The sequence below is a fragment of the Rhopilema esculentum genome, chromosome 20 (assembly GCF_057945365.1).
Source record: "Rhopilema esculentum isolate cy_ngs chromosome 20, ASM5794536v1, whole genome shotgun sequence".
NCBI lineage: Eukaryota > Metazoa > Cnidaria > Scyphozoa > Rhizostomeae > Rhizostomatidae > Rhopilema > Rhopilema esculentum.
In genome coordinates this window covers 4,916,223-4,932,135 of record NC_142834.1, presented here as the reverse complement: position 1 = coordinate 4,932,135, position 15,913 = coordinate 4,916,223, and the positions used below count along the sequence as shown (strand labels likewise).

Here is a 15,913-nt window from a genome sequence, read left to right as displayed (position 1 = left end):
ATACGAATATAGTTAATATGAATGTTATGGCTCAAGAAATGCTTTTTGTTTATCTGGGTGTTCTCGTAAGTTCTAAACTCTATTAATTGCTTATTAAACTGCCAATTTAAAACAGGTCTATTTTCCATGAGAACTCGCGTGATTTTATTTAAGTTCTGAGCGAAATATAAAATTTAAGCCAAGTAAACCCTTTTGTTTTTATGTGCGATAGTGTCAATAAAAAATAGCTCAGGAATACCCAAATATCGAACAAATTTAGGTATTTTTTTCATAAAAGTGTATACATTGTCGCTTTCTACTTGAATAGCTCCACAGCCTTTTTTAACATCCATGAAATATATTCTCAGAGTGCTCCTTTCCTCTAGCTCACGGCGTTCGTCGGCGTAGTGGGTCATTGACTTCTTGTGGTGAAGAAAACGTCGAGAGTAGATTGCCAGGTCTCACTAATGAATTGAATGAAGAAGCTGGAGATAATTTGGGCGAAGAAGACTCGCATGGGAAGATCAAATGTGATTTTGTACAAGCAGAGAGTCAGGATTTTGAAGAAGGGGAAATCGAAACGGAGAAATCGCTGTTGCACGAATCAGAAAGGAACTCATCTATAGAAAGTGGATCTTCTTTAGATGAGGCGCCGGGAAATGAAGATGCGAACAATGATAGCAGTAAAACATTTGCTCATAATGAGCCTTTTACCACAGACAATTTAAAGACAGAGTCAGAGAGGTTTGTTGAAAGTACATCACTGGGAGATAATGTTGGTGATAGCAGTCTTAGTGATGTTGCAGATGGGAGCATGATTGACCGAAGTGTGTGTAGCACAGAGGAAGAAAACTCGGTCCTTGTTGCGGAAGAGGAGAGCACCGATGACCAAGAGAATTCGGAACTGAATGTGGAATCCCCTGAAGATATACCCTCAATCAAGGTTGCAGATTCATCAATAGCTGTGTCTCAAAATCAGGCCGAGGCTATGGCTGGAGAATACGCAGATGCCAATGTTGTTCATGAAGATCTTGCTGTTGCTGCACAGGCAGCTCAAGATGAAGCGACACAGAGTTTTGATCAACAGGATTTCGTTGGTCGATCAGGCAATAACATGATGTCGGAGATGCGCATGCTGACTGCTGTTACGGAGGAGACTGAAGAGGAGCTCTTGGAGCTAGATGTAAAAGAAACATTAGACCCGAACACGCAGAAAAGCCACTCGATGGAAGAGTTGAAAGCGTTGCGTCGTAATGAGGAGAGGCTGCATCGTTCGGCAGAACATGTAAATTTGCCTAGAGTTGTTCTACGAAAAGGAATTTTGAAAAAGGACCGACCGTTATCTGACAATTATGAAAACATCAAGATGGTTGCAAGAGAAAGTCAGTTCAACAGACTTGGTAAGATGTCCGATAGTGACGATAGTGTGAACGGCCTGGACAAAAGGAAGAGCAAAAGCCTTGATGCGATACTTATTGATGAAGAGAACGGAAAATCGCCCTCTTTGACGTCCAGTCAGCTGAGTTTGTCAGACATTCATGGAAGCGTAGAGTCATTGCGGTCGATGGATCGATTAGAGCCACAGGGACTGCCGCTTTATCGAACGAAAAGTATAGGGTCTTCTTCACGGGATCACAGGGCATCACTCAACGACATTACCTTCTCGGTACAAGGAGATCTGGATGAGCCAGCGCCTATGCTGAAGAAGAAAAGGTCGAGGTTTAGTTTCAAAAGGAAGTCAAAATCAACAACATCGCTAGACAAAAAGGGCATTGGTTCACAGGATGACGGTAAGAGATTGAGTGATCTTGAAAAACTGTGTTTGTTCTTGCTTGCTTTGAAGGGCAATCTCACTACCTTCCTCCAGTCAAAGACATGAAGAAAAGCAATCCACAAATGACATTTGGTTGCACAATTTTTTGATGATTTTCTTGAGTCTAAAAAATGCAAAATGCCGGGTCTAAATCTGAATTGTTTGTCATATTTGATTTCCAATTTGTGCATTTGTTTGTTTACTTGTTTTAAATAGATCATTTACTTGTAGCTTATTATGTAAAAATTCATATGTACTAATCAAACTGATCCCAATCGATAAATAACTACACGAATAGATGAAAAGAAACATAAATGTACATAGATAAATGTTTTTACAGATTTCACTTAAAGGAATTTATAAAAGCTAAACTTTAAGAGACTTAGTGGCATGCATTGCTTTTACAGTTTGGGTCTTCCACTTTTTTATAATATATTTGAAGCTATTTAAATATTTTGCGGATTTTACTTCATGACTGTAGGCTATTAGGACCAAAGGCTACTTGGTTTGGTTTACAATGTTGTAAATCTGCATCCTAGATAGTGTCGGTTTTATATAGTTACAATTAAAAACAGCTGTCATATTGATGTTGGAACTTCTTTCCTTTAGTATACCTAGGTTACCAATTGTTATCAAGATAGTTACCAGCTGCTAACCAGCTGAAACTCTTTATTGTGTATTGTTTTAGAGAGACGGAGGACAATTATGGGAGGCATCAGCACAGAGAGGCTGTTCGCTTCCAGGAAGGGAGAGGAGTACGACAAGTAAGTTCGTCACGTGATTTAGTCTCTGTAGCATGTAACGTGTTCATTTATTTCTTTGGTATAAATGCAACTGCATAATGATGCTTCGTTATCAGATCCGGATTCTTGCCTTTCCATTGACCGTATAAAAAGCTAAATGGAGACATTTCTTAGTCAAGTAAAAGGTTTTTCCAGGGTTTACCTGAACATTGCTTGTAACTCTGATAATTTGTTGCTTCCAGGCAATCTCAGCAAACATTATTCACAATGTAGTGTTGATTTGGACTTTAAACATGTGTTGAAAAAACACACCAGTGTAAAGTTGTTAAAGTTTTACCTCACCGTGCAACCTTCGTATGGTTTGATTTCAAGTTAATCACCTTTGTGGTTTGTTTACAGGACGAAACGACACACTATGATCGAAACGAGTAGCATCAGCAACAGAGATTCTGGCATTGATTCAACGTGTGAATTGAGACTTGACGATATAATGCTGTAAGTTCATTGCTATCCTTTTTTTCTTCCCTTTAATTATTGATAAGTATAATGTTAGATACTGGAAAAATAAATGTGCTTTGCATCAGTGGCGGACACCTGGGGGGGCGAAAGGATGACCGCCCCCCCAATTCTTTAGAGGACGATTGTTTGTCTTTTGTTCTAAAACAATGAGAAATGTGACGTCATCTTATTAAAACAATAGGCTTGCCCCCCAATATTTGACCAAGTGTCCGCCCATGCTTTGCATCTTGTAGAATTTAAGTGTCGAGTGTCGAGTTAACTGCTTTGCTCTGTTTTTTGTAGCAAGATTCCTTGCAGATTTTTTGTCATACACAAATTTATTCAGCTAATATTTCAGATAATAAAATTGAAAGGTATAAGCGCTTTAAATTGAAGGGTACATATATTTGCTCGTTGAACAAAAGTTATGTCGATAAAAGCTGCTAGGGTCCAGGGGGTTTCCTAGTGCAGATCTGCAAAATTTTGATCTATAATGAGAAATATCCACAGTTAACTGATGCAACATGTCTGATATTAACAAGAATTATACAGCCCAAAAATGATATGACAAAAAGCTGAACGAATTTTATCTTCGTCATTTCGAGGTTATAAAATGAGATGTTTTTTTCATTAAATATTTATTTATACGTTATCTTCTCTTCTTGCTTCATTTGACAACAAGCTACACACAAAATACCATTATAATTTGTCTGTTTATTTTCACTGAATTTCTTGTAAAAGACAACTCAAGAAAGGCTTAGTCTTGACTGTCAACAACTCTACATTTGTTTGTATAACAGTTTCATTAACGTTTTTAATGGAGTTATTCCCTTCTTTCCAGAACCACAGCAATCTCCAAGGATGGATTGCATATACCAAGTATATCGGAGATTGGATTGTAAGTGCTAACATCTTTTTTCCTAAAATCAAAGCTTTTACCAGGCGTTACGGAGCACAGATGGTAGATTGGTTACAATGACTACTGACAAATGACGAATTACAATAGGGCTTTGAGGCATAATGAACCTCGGTTGATGAAAGGGAAATCTTATGTCTGGACGATTTTGAATTCATGTCTGAGAGTGCGGAAGGAAACCTTTTGGTTTATTTGCATATCCATTCGATGAAGAGCAAATGGGTTCTTTTATGAACTTCAGGTCGTTTACTTTCTTTTCATTTTTCGTCACACCCAATTTCTTTGTTGTAATCATAAACGGGGGTTCTGAGACCTGAACTGGCGCAAAGCAGACTAAAGTCGCACTGATCTGCCTAACTTTGCAGGTAACAATATTATCGTTGCTACAAAAAAAGGCACTATTGGCCTCTTTTCAAAACAAAAAATGTATTATGCTTTATTTCTTATTCTGCTTAGCCGGATTTTGATTTTTCTCATTTTTATCAAATTAAAATCTTTATCTTATCTATCACGACAGTGTAACGAGAGTTCTACAATGTGACGTCATAAAAATTATTTCATATTTTGTGACTCTTGACCACAAAAATAACTTGAAATAACTTTGAAATTCTTTTATATATGGATAATTCAGATAAATGGGTTAATAACTAGGTCAGATTTGGACAGTGAAAGATTTTGATTTTGCCAACAGGTTTCTGTTATTTTGGCTTGAGTAAAAAAAGTTATGAACAGAGACAAATTAACAATGATGGGGAAAGAGCCAACACATTAGGCTGTTTTGTTTGTTTAGAGATATTCCACGATTGCTTTTTCAGGTTATGTGCTCCAAATTCAGAATTTCCAAAAATAGATTTGTGTGAAATCATCACTTTAGAACTCTGTTGTATTTTGGTGTCTAGAATGGGTCCTTTGATTTGGTAGGGTCGCCAAACTCTAAAAGTTTAGCCGCGCTCTCGACTGCCATGTCTACAGCTATGCAAATATTTGGTCTTTATGTGTGACTTGTTCCATGTTGTTGTAAATACACCATTGTAGCTTTAAGCTCGTCGAACTTTGATCAGGAGAGCCCCAAGTCCGAAGTTGTCTTTGCAAATCTCAAGGATGCTGTAGAATGCGTTTGAAACGAGGAATTGGTTATGTTTTTTATTGGCCACCAATTACCGCTTTCTGCTGATGCCAACCAACGCTTGTCTAAATTGTTCTCTGTGTCCTGGAACGGTGAAATAGCTATCGATAAACAGTGAGATGGTTGTCAAGCCGTATTCTAATGCAGTTTCGTAGAAAGATGACATACAAGTAACTTGATCCTACAATCAGCATTTTTAACGATACCTTGTTCATTGCAGCCAGTTGCATTTTCTTATTTCTGCAAAATTGGTTTTCAGATTTTGTTACCGCCTTGTGCATGATTGATTCAACTTAGTTGTTGCTGAAGCCTTACGTCCAGGGCATATGGTTTTTATATTTCACTTTTTATATCGGCATTACTAAACGGCTGTTATAATTATACCGTTGTTTATTCTTTTAGACACCCGTCAAAGGACAGAACCCGCTCATCTAGTGAAATAAGTGGAGACAGGTATAACACTTTTCTTCACTCAAACTTGAGATTTTAAAAGAGAAAGAGCCGTAAAAAACTTTATAGGCAACCTTACAAAGCATTTTTGATAAAATTCCCTAAAGATGACATTTGACTAAAATACTTGATATTCAATCAAAAGGCCCTCACTTTCGAGCTGTAGTGAAATGTTGATACATAGAGTTTTTTATAACTTGTCAATCCCTTGTTCCCCTACCTGATTAAGCCTTCTTATTCTCTTTAGAGTTCATTTAAGAAACCCTTGCAGGACAGCCATTTGACGTGTAACAAAATTTAAAGAAACGTAGTATCTATCGTCAACCTTAAAAACGTTTTATATTTATCTATACACAACTTTTTATTTCAACAGAGATACAGAAGATGACGAGCTTGACATTGACACTGATGAAGGCACTAGCTCTGAAATAGCTGAAAGGGTGAGTGATAACCTAGTATTTTGTAGTTCTTGATTCAATCACACCTTTTGTTATCGTTGGCGTACTTCAGCAACATTGCATGCTATAAATTCCATTTGTGCCTAAATCTAAAAAGGTATATCTAATACCGAAACCCTCTTTTCAAAAAAAGTGTTTCCCTTTTTTAAATAGAAGTATCTAACACGTGTCTAAATAGTCCATTGTACCAACTAGAAAACACTTGTTAATCTTAGTGTAGGAATCCAATTTTTGAAAACAGCTATTTCTCGGTACGTCTATCACGTGACATTTTAAGGGATTTCTGATTAATTGATTAAGTTAATTACAAGCTATTTACACATGCTAAATAAACTACTTTGAGCTGGTATAAAAAACAGTAGCTTCGGATTCAGGCATATCAGTTAGAGTGGTTCAGTTTTAAAGTCCATATGTTTTCAAATTCCAAAACATAGAATAATCTTAACGATAATCGAACACAAAAGAAAATGTCAAAACTGAATCTGACTACAAATAAATACAACAATGATTGTAATAAATTTAATAGAAATAACGTAGATTGGTTGTTTTTAAAATAACAACATTTACTTCAAATTGAACTTATATAAAATTTGAAATCATAGCCCCATTATTCAACTTTTCTAAATATGTGCCTGATAGTTTGGTGGCAAAGAGATGCAAATAAAACCACATGTTTAGCAACAGACTTCTGTCTTGCAAATATGCTTAAACTGTTTCGTATTGAAGGCTTGAATGATTTTAAAACAAAGACGAATTGCACCAGTTATCTTATTCAGTATATCTTTAATTGTCCAATTGTTTTCTTTCCAAAAATAGAGCAGTTGATTCAAAACTTATTGCCTTAGACATTTTTAGTTATTAAAAATCCCTTGCTTGAGAGCGCGCCCATTCTTATTTCATATTTAAGGGATAGAGCGATTTGTTCCTTTGAATTAATGTTTAACTTGGTGTTTTTATGACTGTTGTTAGTTGACCACAGAAGCCTAGCCGTTACTTATTTTGGAACTGATTTGTGCTTGGGTTTAGATATGCTTAAAATCCTTTTACGTCACAAATATCTTGCTGTTTTTCTAGAAATATCTTTCGGATGTGATAACTGTATTTCTTCAGTCACTGAACTGAAACTTTATCAAAATATCGTTGACGCTTGTTTTCGTTCAGCCGTACCTAGGTAATCGTTATCACGAACCACAAACATCGTTTTAACAGATAAAAATCAATATTGCAATGCCGCTAAACGTAGTCCGTGGGCTCATGCCATAAATTCACGAATAGAATGCTTCTTGAATGCATGTATTATCTTAATTTTCCACAACAAAAGCAACGATTAGTTCATGTATTTCTTGAAACTTCCAATTTTACTTCCTAAATTAGTATTCTATACCACAGGCATTTGTGTATTTTTTCAGACGGGCCATTAAATTGCACCCACCGAATTCTTCTAGGATTTTGCTCCATCTTGACTGAAGTGTCAAGCATGCGATAAAATATATTTTCAGCAATTTTTTTCCTTGCTGATTCTTTCCCTGATTGTTTTCCTTCATAAGGTATTATAATTTGATTTACCAAATAATTCCAAATTTTAGATTGCCCTTTCCTGTGTACTTTTAAAGATATTACTACCTTGTGCCTGTTAAGCCATTCCATCGATGAATTTCGTTACATACGCTGTGAACATTTGTAGATTTCTTGTATTTCAATGCGGAAATATATGTATTCAGCCGGTTATATTTGCACTTCCTGTACAGAAAGATGTTCACTTGGTGTCAACATTAGGCAACCTTATCACGAGATTGATTAGAATGCTGTGTTCGTCCGCGTTCGTGCGCTGGTTGCTGATATTGGCTCGATATCGCATGCGTCATTACGGCATTCGCCGTCGCCGCATTAGTTGAGCCTGTGGTCAATTTGTATTTACTCAACGTGGTATTCATTTGTGTATAGATACCAAGATAATTATAAAGAAATAATGCAGAGCGCGGCATGGCGAATAAACATTTGGAAGTTACAAGTTCGACTGAAAAAAGATCTGTACATATTTATTGTTGTGTTCAGGTGCGAAAGAGTTCGGTCTGTACCGAGGAGAAGAAAAAGGAGAAGAAATTTGGAATATTAAGAAAAAACAAAAAGGTATTTACGTTTTTATCAAAACGTTGTTTTTAGTAGTATTGAAAATGTACTGAAAAATCCTCAATGTTTTAGTGCAAATACTTGAAGATTTTTTGCATACTGAAATTATATTTTCGGCACTGTAGAGTTTTCCGTTTTATTTATTTCTCTGTGCTACTAGATTCCAAGAAATATCATAATAATCACCATCCTAAGCTTAAGCCATAAATTTAGCGAGTCGTGCTCTACACAGACTTTACAATTAATACTCACATCAATTGTTTTTCAGCTAAGTTGTCATCATGATATATTTTTTCAAATTTATTCGTAGTTGTAGGCTTTATATTAAGCTATATTTCACTAGCTACCAGTCCCAGCTTGAAAAATGTTTACTCACTTCAAGTCATGTGAGGTTAATGACGCAAATTTGTAGATCAAGGCACCCTGACTTGTACCTCAAAAATTTTCAAGCAATATTAGCAAGAGCGAGCACACCGTACTTGCAGGCAGGTTTGGTCCAATAAGACACTCGCACTGTGGAAATTCGAACTTCTCACAACAACGCGTAGACAAATCATGCATGTCGTTCCGCCTGAACTATGAATGGTGGAGACAAAAACGTTTCCTGTTAGTGAAAGCATTTGGCGTAAGAGAAGTTGAAAGTTGAATCATAATGTTGAAAGAATTTTACCACTTTCAACTAGGCCATTCACAAAGGCATTGTTTGCCAGTTCAAACAATTGCAATTCAGTTCCAATTTTAGGAAGAGTTCTTAGGAAGAGTTGTGTCCTGTCGTGTCATTTCCAAGTATAATTATTATATTTTTATTTGTCCAAGCCAAACATCCCAAAGAAAATGTAAGGGGCCAGACGATGCGAATTTTTGGTCAACTTCTCACTAATACTTTGATCCACTGATATTTCTAAACTGAACCCGAACTTAACTTTGCATAATAATTTGGCACCAAAATACCTTTTCTGAACGATTTAAGGAGATGCTAAGACAGAGATTTGTATTCCGGTCTTTTATTCGCATTACCAGGATTCAGCAAATTTTGTCTAACTGCATCGTCACTACCTAGACTGGCATTGACATTAAGGTTTCATTATGTATTCGTTAAAGTATTGCCTGACCGCTTCATGATCTTATTTTATTTGTTTAGGAAAAGAAGTCTGGAAAAGACAAAGAGCAGCTTGACAAGGTATGAGATCCATTGATCACTGTGATCCAGTCTTCATTGTGAACGAGTGGCCAATTATACATTTTCGATCTTTTTTTCATTAGAGTAATCCATACCCAGAATTAATAAATACAGCTGCTTTCAGTGTTTTCAAAGCTTTTGTAACCAGGAAAACCGATGCCAAATTTGGAAAAACTATATTATTGGGTTCCATAAAAAATTCCCTACATTGCTAGGCACAGTTTTATTCTCGGTTTAAGAATTTGTACAGTATGTGATTTAGTTTGTGGTTTAACTTCATTGTTAAATTGATACTCAAAATTCAAGAAGATCTGCTGTCTCCTTCTTTAGGAGAGTCGCAGGGTTAAGATTTTGCAATTAGGCCTTCGACACGACAATGTCCAGGCCATTGCTTTGTTTCAAAGGCTAGCATATTTGAGCTTTACCCGATCATAATACGAATCGTTGTTTTAGAATTTATAATGTGCTATTTTTAAAGAAATATCAATTTTCTTAGAAACTGTAAGAAACTTTACCTGCAATTTTTATCATATATTTTGTTGAAGCCCTTTTTGATAAATTTGATCATTTTTCGAATGGGGCATTCATAATACTTTCATATTGGCTCGATATTGGCACAATTTTCGTTTCTGTTTATACATTTTGAACATCGATGTTGAATTGCTTGCCTTAGTTTTTATTTAGATTAAAATGGCATATGGAAGTTAATAGCTAATTACTTTTTTGAAAGGGGCATTAAAATAAAATCGAAACGATTTCCCGGGAACGAAACTTCTCTGCAAACAGTCTTCAAATTAAGCTTCTTTCAAAGACAGCTAACTTATTTATGTTGCCACTGCGATTTCAGCCCATATCTTACCACTTAACCGTTTTGCTTTTCTTTATCTCATGTTTCCTTAGTTTTGCTTCTTAAAGAGAGATTAAAAATGTTTCGAATGAACTAGATGGAATTGATATTAGCTTGAACTCAAGAGATTAGAGTTCATAATTGACAGTGGTTATTATGCATTTCTAAAATAGCCTAAATCCATCATGAACCACGTCATGACTGTATTAATTTTGCTTATTTTTTAGGGCTTGAAGAAAAGCCATAAAGGTGAGTCATTTTCTCTTGAATAAGTGTTTGTCAATCATATGAGTTCTGACATTAGAATCCTGTGGAACGGATTTTAACAGAGGTACTTCCTCATTTCATCGTTGACGTCACTTGCCCCAGACCATTTTAGCAAGACAATATGTAAACATGTTGTTCTCATTTCATAAAAACCTTCCATTGCAAGGCACTGCACCTCTGAATTGCCTAAAGAAATACGTTGCCGCGAAACTTCTATCAGCGGACACCTACTTATAGCGGTCATCTCCTTGAACGGACATCAATTTGTAGCGGACACCTCCAAAAGACAGACAAAACATTTTGCCAAAAAGTTTCTTCTCTACCTTTATAACTTTGTAAAAGTCTCTTCAAGATAACGGGCATTTTCCTGCATCACTAATTCTGGTCTTTCAATTTTCTCTGGTCTTTCAATTATCTCCGGTCCTTTGTGGAATTTCTGCTGTCCGATATTTGTTTCTCAGAGCCCACAATATATTAAGCCTAGATAATTAGTATAGTTTGCTTTTTAACGCATCAATTTTCTATGGTTTTAGTGTAATATTGCTATTCAACGGATGAGACGGTGATGAGATGTTCCTTTTTAAGTTTTGTGCTTTATTATATTTGTGGGTAACAAAATGGAATGCCGAGCAACATTAAATTCCTTCTTCTGTTAAAAATCATCGGTCTCTTAATTATCAACACGAATTAGAGAAGGGGTGCAATATTCTAAATCTATTTTTACCCTACTTGAAACGATAATGGGTTTCCTGATAATTTTTGTATATTTTTCTATGTTTTCGGAAAACGAATACGCGAAAGGGGTTTTCATTTGTGGTTTTTATGCTCCAGTGTACTGGAAATTTTGTCATTTGACTTTCTGGAGAAGTTCAGGCTATTTCAAGTCCAATGACAATATTGACATTATTCTTATGAATAGAAAATCGACTCACAGAATACACAATCTCGGATCAAGTTTTTCTTTTTTTGTCAGCCTTACAAGTTAGTACCCACGACCTATGCATACATTGTGTCAAACAAAACATTTGTTCTTGTGGGCTTTTGATAGGTGCCTTTATATCTTATTTCAAAACTTTCTCACTATGTTAGCCATCTCTTAACATTATTTTTAGAAAACGGTTTTGTCAAAGAATTAGGAAACGCCAGAACTCGCCTTTGAATAATTCAAAAATTTCTTTTCAAAGCCTTTGTTTGATTAAAATATAAAGTGGTTTGTTTTACGTTAAAGTTTTCTTTTAAAAGCTGAAAAGTTTTAGAAAATGTAAAGAAAAACTGCACCGTAGAAAAAGCAGAATTGTTTGAAGGACAATGTTGTTTGAGAACAGTAACAGCAAACGGATTTGTTTATTGAAAACAAGGGGTTTTTATAATCGTTTGAGGGGCACAAATTCTAGCAACAAATGGGAATGAAATATATTGTTAAGTTTTGTATCTAAACTTTTTCTATCTTATGCCCTCCCATTTTGAAGTTTTTTGTAACAATGGTAAAATGCCAAATGGTAGAATGGCATTTTCTATGTCCTGTTTGAAGGTGTTTCAAGAAAGGCACTTTGATGTTTTGAGAAATCTTGGGAAACTTTTTTCACAAACGAGAGATGGATTCATCAGTCGCTCTGTTTATTCTCGATCATATCGATGATAAGATATTGGGTGCGGGGGACCATTTTGCCAACCCCATCCCCAAGCTCCCATTTGCTGAAGAGACCCTCGCTTGCTGCTTTCGGATTATGTTATTTTGTAGCTCATCTTTCGTTCCTTTCTGAAGACGTAGTTTTTGAGAAACAAAACATGCTGTTATCTGTCATCATCGCTTTCAAAAATTTAGGAGATGCAATTGATTAAGCAAAAGTATTAATGTCGTCATGATTATGATAAACGGGAGAGAAAATATGGTTAACAAGCCATTTTGCATTTCTTGGCTCATTACATGACACCCCCCCCCCCCCCATTTGTTCAGAGAGGCATCAATGGCATTCCTTGACGGCCGGTGTCGAGGTTAAGCCCGAAGCTCAGCTTATCATCTTAGCCATTTAACAGAAAGTTTCTTGTTATGATGTTTTTACATCAAGTCTAGATTTAAATAAACAGTTATTTTGTTGTTGTGGAATCTAAGATTGCCGTCATTGTGCGGCTCCGTTGTTCATGTTATGATGCTTATTATGCGCATTGTCACAATGAGTCCGGATTTTAAACGCATCATTGGACACGAAATATTTAGTACAGTACTTCAAGATGGCGGGCAGGAAATCAATGATCTGACTCGGTTTTCAGGTAATTACGAATTAGTGTGATGTTTCTTTCTTCGCCGCCTAAAGAAACAGGTTTTCTTATGTAAATGATTGAAGGAGCGTTGATTTACCTTGATTCGACGTGGAAGCAAGTTTTGCAAGCAGCATGATACCTTCTGTTTTCTCTCCATGTACGGATTTCATTCGGATGCGATAGGCCAGTAAATCTGTTTGGTTCCAATGCATCCACCGTTCACTTTGTGATGCATTAATGGGATAATTTTGTCAATGCGAGTTCGTGTAGAAGTTGCCTTATAGCTTTAGGAAGGTCGGGGAAAAATGGGATTTACTGATGCAAAGTCAGGATATTGCCTTATACAAATTTAAGATAGTTTGCATTCTGTTGAACGTTAAGGACCTTCGAATTGTTTTGTGGAGGATGTGTTGAAACATTCAACGTTGGTGATTACATTAGTTTTATTCCTATTTCTCGTAAAGTAAACATTATGCTTTTGGATTGTTTTGCAGATGAATTTTGCTTTCATTTCTGCACAAATAGATACTAGGCCCGCCAGCTTCGTTGGTTTTCATGCGTGTTTGTTCGGCATCTGCGGTTTTCCAAAGTAACATGATAGTGAAAATTGTTGCCCTTCCCGTCGAGGATAAACTCAGAAATTTTTGATATTTTGCTTTGTAAGGGCTTTTGGCGCATATCACACAGCGAGCCGGGAGAGAACCGGGATATTTTCGAGGAAGTTAAAAATCTTGTTATAAACACGATTTCTGTAACAATGGTTTACCTGTCAAGCCGCAGTAACCATCATCTAACGGAGATTTGTAAATTCCTATGGTTTTATAATAATCGACTTTTGCTTGATGGTTTTCTGCTCGCACAGATGCAGTTCTGGTTCGATCATTGCTAATTCTGAAAACTGTTTGTAAAACATATTTGCTTATTTGATCGATGCTGAATGAATTTATGTCTGGAATATCACTAGAGACTGCTTTAGGCAGGTAAAGAAACAATTTACAAACTTTAACCTGTTTGTGGCCTATCTTCATTACAAATATTGCAAGGTATTCTGGTTTTTTTTTTTGGCAGATGCTCCTCCAACTTTTAATAGAAAATAGCATGATACTGATTTATAATATTCATTAATGAATCAAATTAAATAATAATTACAATGGCTTTCTAGAGTATATGTTATTTCAGTCTGCTGAAAATATTTTGTTTTCCAATAATTCTTGCTTTCAACATTAGACCTCATATGTTCAGGACCCTCTGGGCTATGATACCTAATTTTGAAGCATATCATATGACAATCACAAGCCATAAGTTTGAATGTAACCTTTTTGTACCATACTTTGTGAAACTTGTTGTAGCAGGCACTATGGAGCAGGGAGCTTGGGGGCCTTTAGCCTGTCCTACTTTTTGCAAAAAATGCAAAATTTTGAGAAGCAGACCACCAGCAAAGTTTCTTTTTATTCGGTTTTGACACCACACTTTTTAGACCCCCAACTTTTCTTACTGCTCTCTGAGCCTGTGTAGCACCATCTGTGGTTAGATTTGAATTGCAGTTTGTTTTTGTTTGTTTTGGCAGAGTTGTTATATAAAGTTGTTTTTATATAATTAAAGTAATAGTCTTAATCTAAGCCCAGAATCTATAATTGCTTATGCTATCCATAAAATGCTTAAAATTGATTTGCCCTATACACAATTGTTTTGTTTATGAGATGGCTACCTTCATCACATCAATTGATAAACTTGATTCTAATCTCTTCCATCTGGTTATCCATTTGTACCTAATTTCAATCCAAAAATATGATATGGTAGCTAGCCATTTGAAGTACATTGTTCTATCTATTAAAGTATCATTTTCTGTGGCATTAGGTGGGTTTAATAACCATTATAAATACATTACAAATTGTTACAAGCAGAGTCATGAGTATTGGGGTGTTGGAGGTTCAGCACTCTCATTTCTGTTTCACCAATTTACCAATGTTTTTTGCCAGTGCCTTGTAGATCAATTTTCAAAGTTGTCAGCAGTTAAATGTTACCTCACTCACTTGTTGGCAAATGAGACCTTGACATCCCCTTCAGCACAAAAACTAGGACTAGTCTTTTGGGAACTTTTTTGGGGTGAGATGATCTGTTAATTTTTAAAAGGAATTTCGATGACATAAATTAGCCAGCTTTTCAGTTCCAACAAATTTGTGCAGCAAATAAGTTCTAATATTGCAAGTGATCATTCCAAGATAATTTTTTTCAAAAATTTTTCTTAAAGTTTATGAAGTCAGTTCTTAAGAAATATGAACACGACCTCTGAATATCTTGCATTTTCATTTCTAGACGGGAAGACATCGTTTCTTGGAAAGAAGCATTCATTTCGTCAAGGAACACGACCAGCCTCAGTAAGCAATTTGTTACAATGTACTTTTTCTTAGTTCTTTTGCTGGATATTTGTTGTAATTTGATTGAGTAGCATTTAATTTAAAATTCCCAAGGCTGTGAACTTGTGAATTGCAAATTGATGTCAATCATATTTTGCATCATGTTGAGAATTTTCTCTGAGGAATGAAGAAATACTGGTCAGTCTTTGATTTATCATTTAATTCAAACTCCCATGAATTTTTTTTACAACGCTACTGTCACAGAATATTTTTTACAATGCCACTGTCACAGATTAGGCACAATGGTCAAAAACCTTCACACTGGTATGATGGTTCTCAGTTAAGTACCTTAACTACTAGATTGCTTTCCTACAAATTTCAATCTTTGTGGTGATGGTAGTTCTAATAAATACTGGTGACAAACTTTAAAGACTACTGCTTTGGCTGTTTGGATCTGTTTTATCTTCTCTTTCATTAACCTCCAGGAAAATACCTTTGTCTAAGGCCCTGTGTATGTATGACTGCATATACAAGATGCTTGATTGCATATATTATCAATTTTCTTAGTTTCAACGAGAGGCATAGTGGATACCTCTTGTGTAACTCCAGTTGTTATTTGTTACAATGTCCTAAATTTGGCAATACCATCCTATTTCTTGCTCGCAGAAACAAATTACAAGTATGGGGTATAGTATAGGGTCCAATTTTGTAAGCAGGACCGTAGCTAAAGAGGGCATGAGGTGTGACATCCCCTTCAAAAAATCTGTTTCAAAAATCTTACATAATCATATTGAGTAAGGCTTCTAATCGTCCTCATTCAAAGGCACCTAAATTGCATCTTAGTTTCTGAATTATTATGATTTTATGCTTGACTTTCCTTATAAGAA

At 35.8% G+C, this 15,913-nt stretch overlaps 1 protein-coding gene across 3 annotated transcripts in view; it reads left to right on the top strand.

The window, feature by feature from the left end:
- Positions 1-15,913, top strand: part of LOC135687524 (uncharacterized) — a 53,313-nt gene that overhangs the window by 17,595 nt on the left and 19,805 nt on the right. For all 3 annotated transcript variants that reach the window (XM_065204098.2, XM_065204099.2, XM_065204100.2), the window contains 10 exons: positions 366-1,769; positions 2,481-2,556; positions 2,935-3,030; positions 3,875-3,931; positions 5,478-5,528; positions 5,899-5,965; positions 8,039-8,113; positions 9,255-9,293; positions 10,368-10,389; positions 14,986-15,047. In XM_065204098.2, coding sequence (XP_065060170.2) covers positions 366-1,769; positions 2,481-2,556; positions 2,935-3,030; positions 3,875-3,931; positions 5,478-5,528; positions 5,899-5,965; positions 8,039-8,113; positions 9,255-9,293; positions 10,368-10,389; positions 14,986-15,047 — 1,949 coding nt within the window. The remainder of the gene's footprint in view (positions 1-365; positions 1,770-2,480; positions 2,557-2,934; positions 3,031-3,874; positions 3,932-5,477; positions 5,529-5,898; positions 5,966-8,038; positions 8,114-9,254; positions 9,294-10,367; positions 10,390-14,985; positions 15,048-15,913) is intronic.